Below are 2,724 nucleotides of genomic sequence, written 5' to 3' on the forward strand. Positions count from 1 at the left end.
TCATTATTTTTATTTTCTTCGTCCTTTTACCCATTTTTCATCATTCATTTATGTCTTAGGCCTACTTAGGCCTTAATATTGTTTAAAACTTACTTTTAGGGGCCTACTAAGAAAATGATGAAGCTATCCTTAGCCCGTGTTATTGCGTCTATGCCTAGTTACGAGCCTATAGAGGTCGAGGTCTCACAATAGTGATGGCAAACAAAAATAATGAGCTCATTCCCACATAGACAGTCACTAGATGGAGAGTATGCATGGATTACAAAAAGCTAAACAAGGCCATAAGGAAAAATCATTTTCTTTTACGTTTCGTTGATCAGATGTTGGACAGATTAGCTAGAAAAAAATATTATTGTTTCTTGGATGGATACTCAAGCTATAATCAGATTGTTATACCACTAGAAGATCAAGAGAAAATGACCTTCACATGCCCCTATGGTGCTTTCGTATTTAGATGAATGCCATTTGTGTTATGTAATGCTCCAAGCACATTCTAGCAGTGCATGATGTCTATTTTTTCAGATATGGTGGAGAAAACCATAGAGGTATTTACGGATGATTTCTCAATATTTGGTAATAATTTTAATGAATGTTTGCTCAATCTTGACAGAGTATTGTCAAGAAGTGAGGAGACAAACCTGGTGCTAAATTGGGAGAAATGTCATTTTATGGTACAAGAAGGTATTGTTCTGGGTCACAAGGTGTCGAGCAAAGGACTGGAGGTGGACAAAGCCAAGATTGAAACCATTGAGAAGCTTCCACCGCCAACTTCGATAAAAGGTATCAGGAGTTTCTTTAGTCATGCTGGTTTTTATCAATGATTCATCAAATATTTCTCCCAAATTGTTAAACCCTTATGCAATCTTTTAAAAAAAGACATCTCGTTTAAATTTGATGATGCATGTCATGCTGTATTTATAGAATTGAAAAAGAGATTGACAACTGCACCCATTATTGTAGTTCCTGATTGGTCACTCCTATTTGAACTTATGTGTGATTTTAATGATCATGTAGTAGCCACAACGTTAGAACAAAGAAAGAATAAACTTTTTAATTCTATATATTATGCAAGCAAAACTTTGACTGAAGCCCAGATGCACTATACTACCACTGAGAAAGAATTACTAGTTGTTGTGTATGTATTTGGCAAATTTCGTTCATAATTGATTGGCATTAAAGTTATTGTTTATGCTGACCATTCTGCAATCAAGTATTTAATTGCAAAGAAAGATGCCAAGCTAAGGTTAATACGATGGGTATTGTTGCTACAAGAATTTGATTTAGAAATCAGAGATAGGAATGGTTTAGAAAACCAAGTAGCCGACCACTTGTCGAGGCTTGAGCTTGACAGCCAAGGTAAGGATATGACTTTTATCAACGAAGCTTTCCCTGATGAGCAATTGTTACATGTTGGTCAAAAGAAACTGTCATGGTATGCTGATTATGTCAACTTTATTGTGAGTAATCTTCTGCCTCTAAATTTAACTTTCGACAAAAGAAGAAATTTTTTCATGATGTTAAATATTATCGATGGGATGAACCATTTTTGTTTAAGTAATAAGCTGACATAATTATAAGAAGGTGCATTCCAGAGGAAGAAGTTGAAAGCGTGTTAATACAATGTCATTCTTCAAAATACGACGGTCATTTTGAAAGAGACTGAACATTGGCCAAAGTGCTTCAATTAGGTTTGTTTTGGCCATCATTGTTCAAAGATGCTCATAATTTTGTGTTGCATTGTGATAGGTATCAGAAGGTGGGAAACATTTCCAAAAGACATGAGATGCCACTTAACAACATTTTGGAAGTGGAAATTTTCGGTGCTTAGGGAATCGATGTCATGGGACCATTCATGTCATCATTCAATAATCGATACATCTTGGTAGCTGTTGATTATGTATCAAAAAGGGAAGAAGCCCTAGCCCTACCTACAAATGATACTAAAGTGGTGTTGAAATTCCTTAAAGAAAACATTTTCACCTGATTTGGTAACCAAGAGCTATTGTCAGTGATGAAGGTAGTCATTTTTACAATAAATATTTTACAACCTTACTCATAAAATATAAGATGTCACACAAGATAGCCACAACCTATCACCCTCAAACAAGTAGACAAGTGAAAGTATCCAACCGATAAATCAAATGAATTCTTGAGAATGTGGTATCACCATCACGAAAGGATTGGCTAGTTGATTAAATGATGCATTATGGGCATATAGGATAGCTTACAAAACTCCAATAAGTATGTCTCTATATCATTTGGTTTTTGAAAAAGCATGTCATCTCCTAGTTGAATTGGAGCACAGTGCATTATGGGCAATCAAGAAATTGAATTTTGACATAGGAGCAGCAGGGGAGAATATATTACTTTAATGGAATGAGATGGATGAAATTCGCTTGAACGCTTATAAGAGTGCCAAATTGTATGAGGAAAAGATAAAACGATGGCATGATCAAAAGATTGTTGACCGTTGTTTTGAGCTTGGTCAGCAAGTTTTATTGTTTAATTCACAGTTGAAGTTATTTTTAGGCAAATTGAAATTAAGATGGTCATGACCCTTTATTGTGTTAAAAGTATCTCCATATGGTGCAATAGAAATAGTTGATGGGTTGACCAACAAGACATTCAAGGTGAATGGACAAAAACTGAAGCATTACTGGAGAGGACCTATTAATAGACAGCGGTCTTCCATTTCTCTCTCTCCGACCCTAAATGAATTCCACA

General features: G+C 35.3%; 1 protein-coding gene across 1 annotated transcript; it reads left to right on the forward strand.

Annotated features, from left to right (window-relative positions):
• The first annotated feature begins 524 nt into the window (after positions 1-524).
• Positions 525-1,828, forward strand: LOC148763234 (uncharacterized). The gene is made up of 3 exons (XM_088805756.1): positions 525-780; positions 1,180-1,432; positions 1,747-1,828. The coding sequence occupies exons 1-3, from the start codon at positions 525-527 to the stop codon at positions 1,826-1,828; spliced, it is 591 nt and encodes a 196-aa protein (XP_088661882.1).
• The last annotated feature ends 896 nt before the right edge of the window (positions 1,829-2,724 follow it).

This window comes from Theobroma cacao, chromosome 4, assembly GCF_053813885.1.
Source record: "Theobroma cacao isolate CCN51 chromosome 4, ASM5381388v1, whole genome shotgun sequence".
Lineage (NCBI taxonomy): Eukaryota > Viridiplantae > Streptophyta > Magnoliopsida > Malvales > Malvaceae > Theobroma > Theobroma cacao.

Bases quoted from the DNA above. Each gene is read 5' to 3' on its own strand.
- LOC148763234 (XM_088805756.1), top strand. From the start codon at position 525: ATGGTGGAGAAAACCATAGAGGTATTTACGGATGATTTCTCAATATTT. The intron at 781-1,179 runs GTATCAGGAGTT...TTGGCATTAAAG, and splicing joins ACCGCCAACTTCGATAAAAG to TTATTGTTTATGCTGACCAT. The intron at 1,433-1,746 runs GTATGCTGATTA...GCATTGTGATAG, and splicing joins GGTCAAAAGAAACTGTCATG to GTATCAGAAGGTGGGAAACA.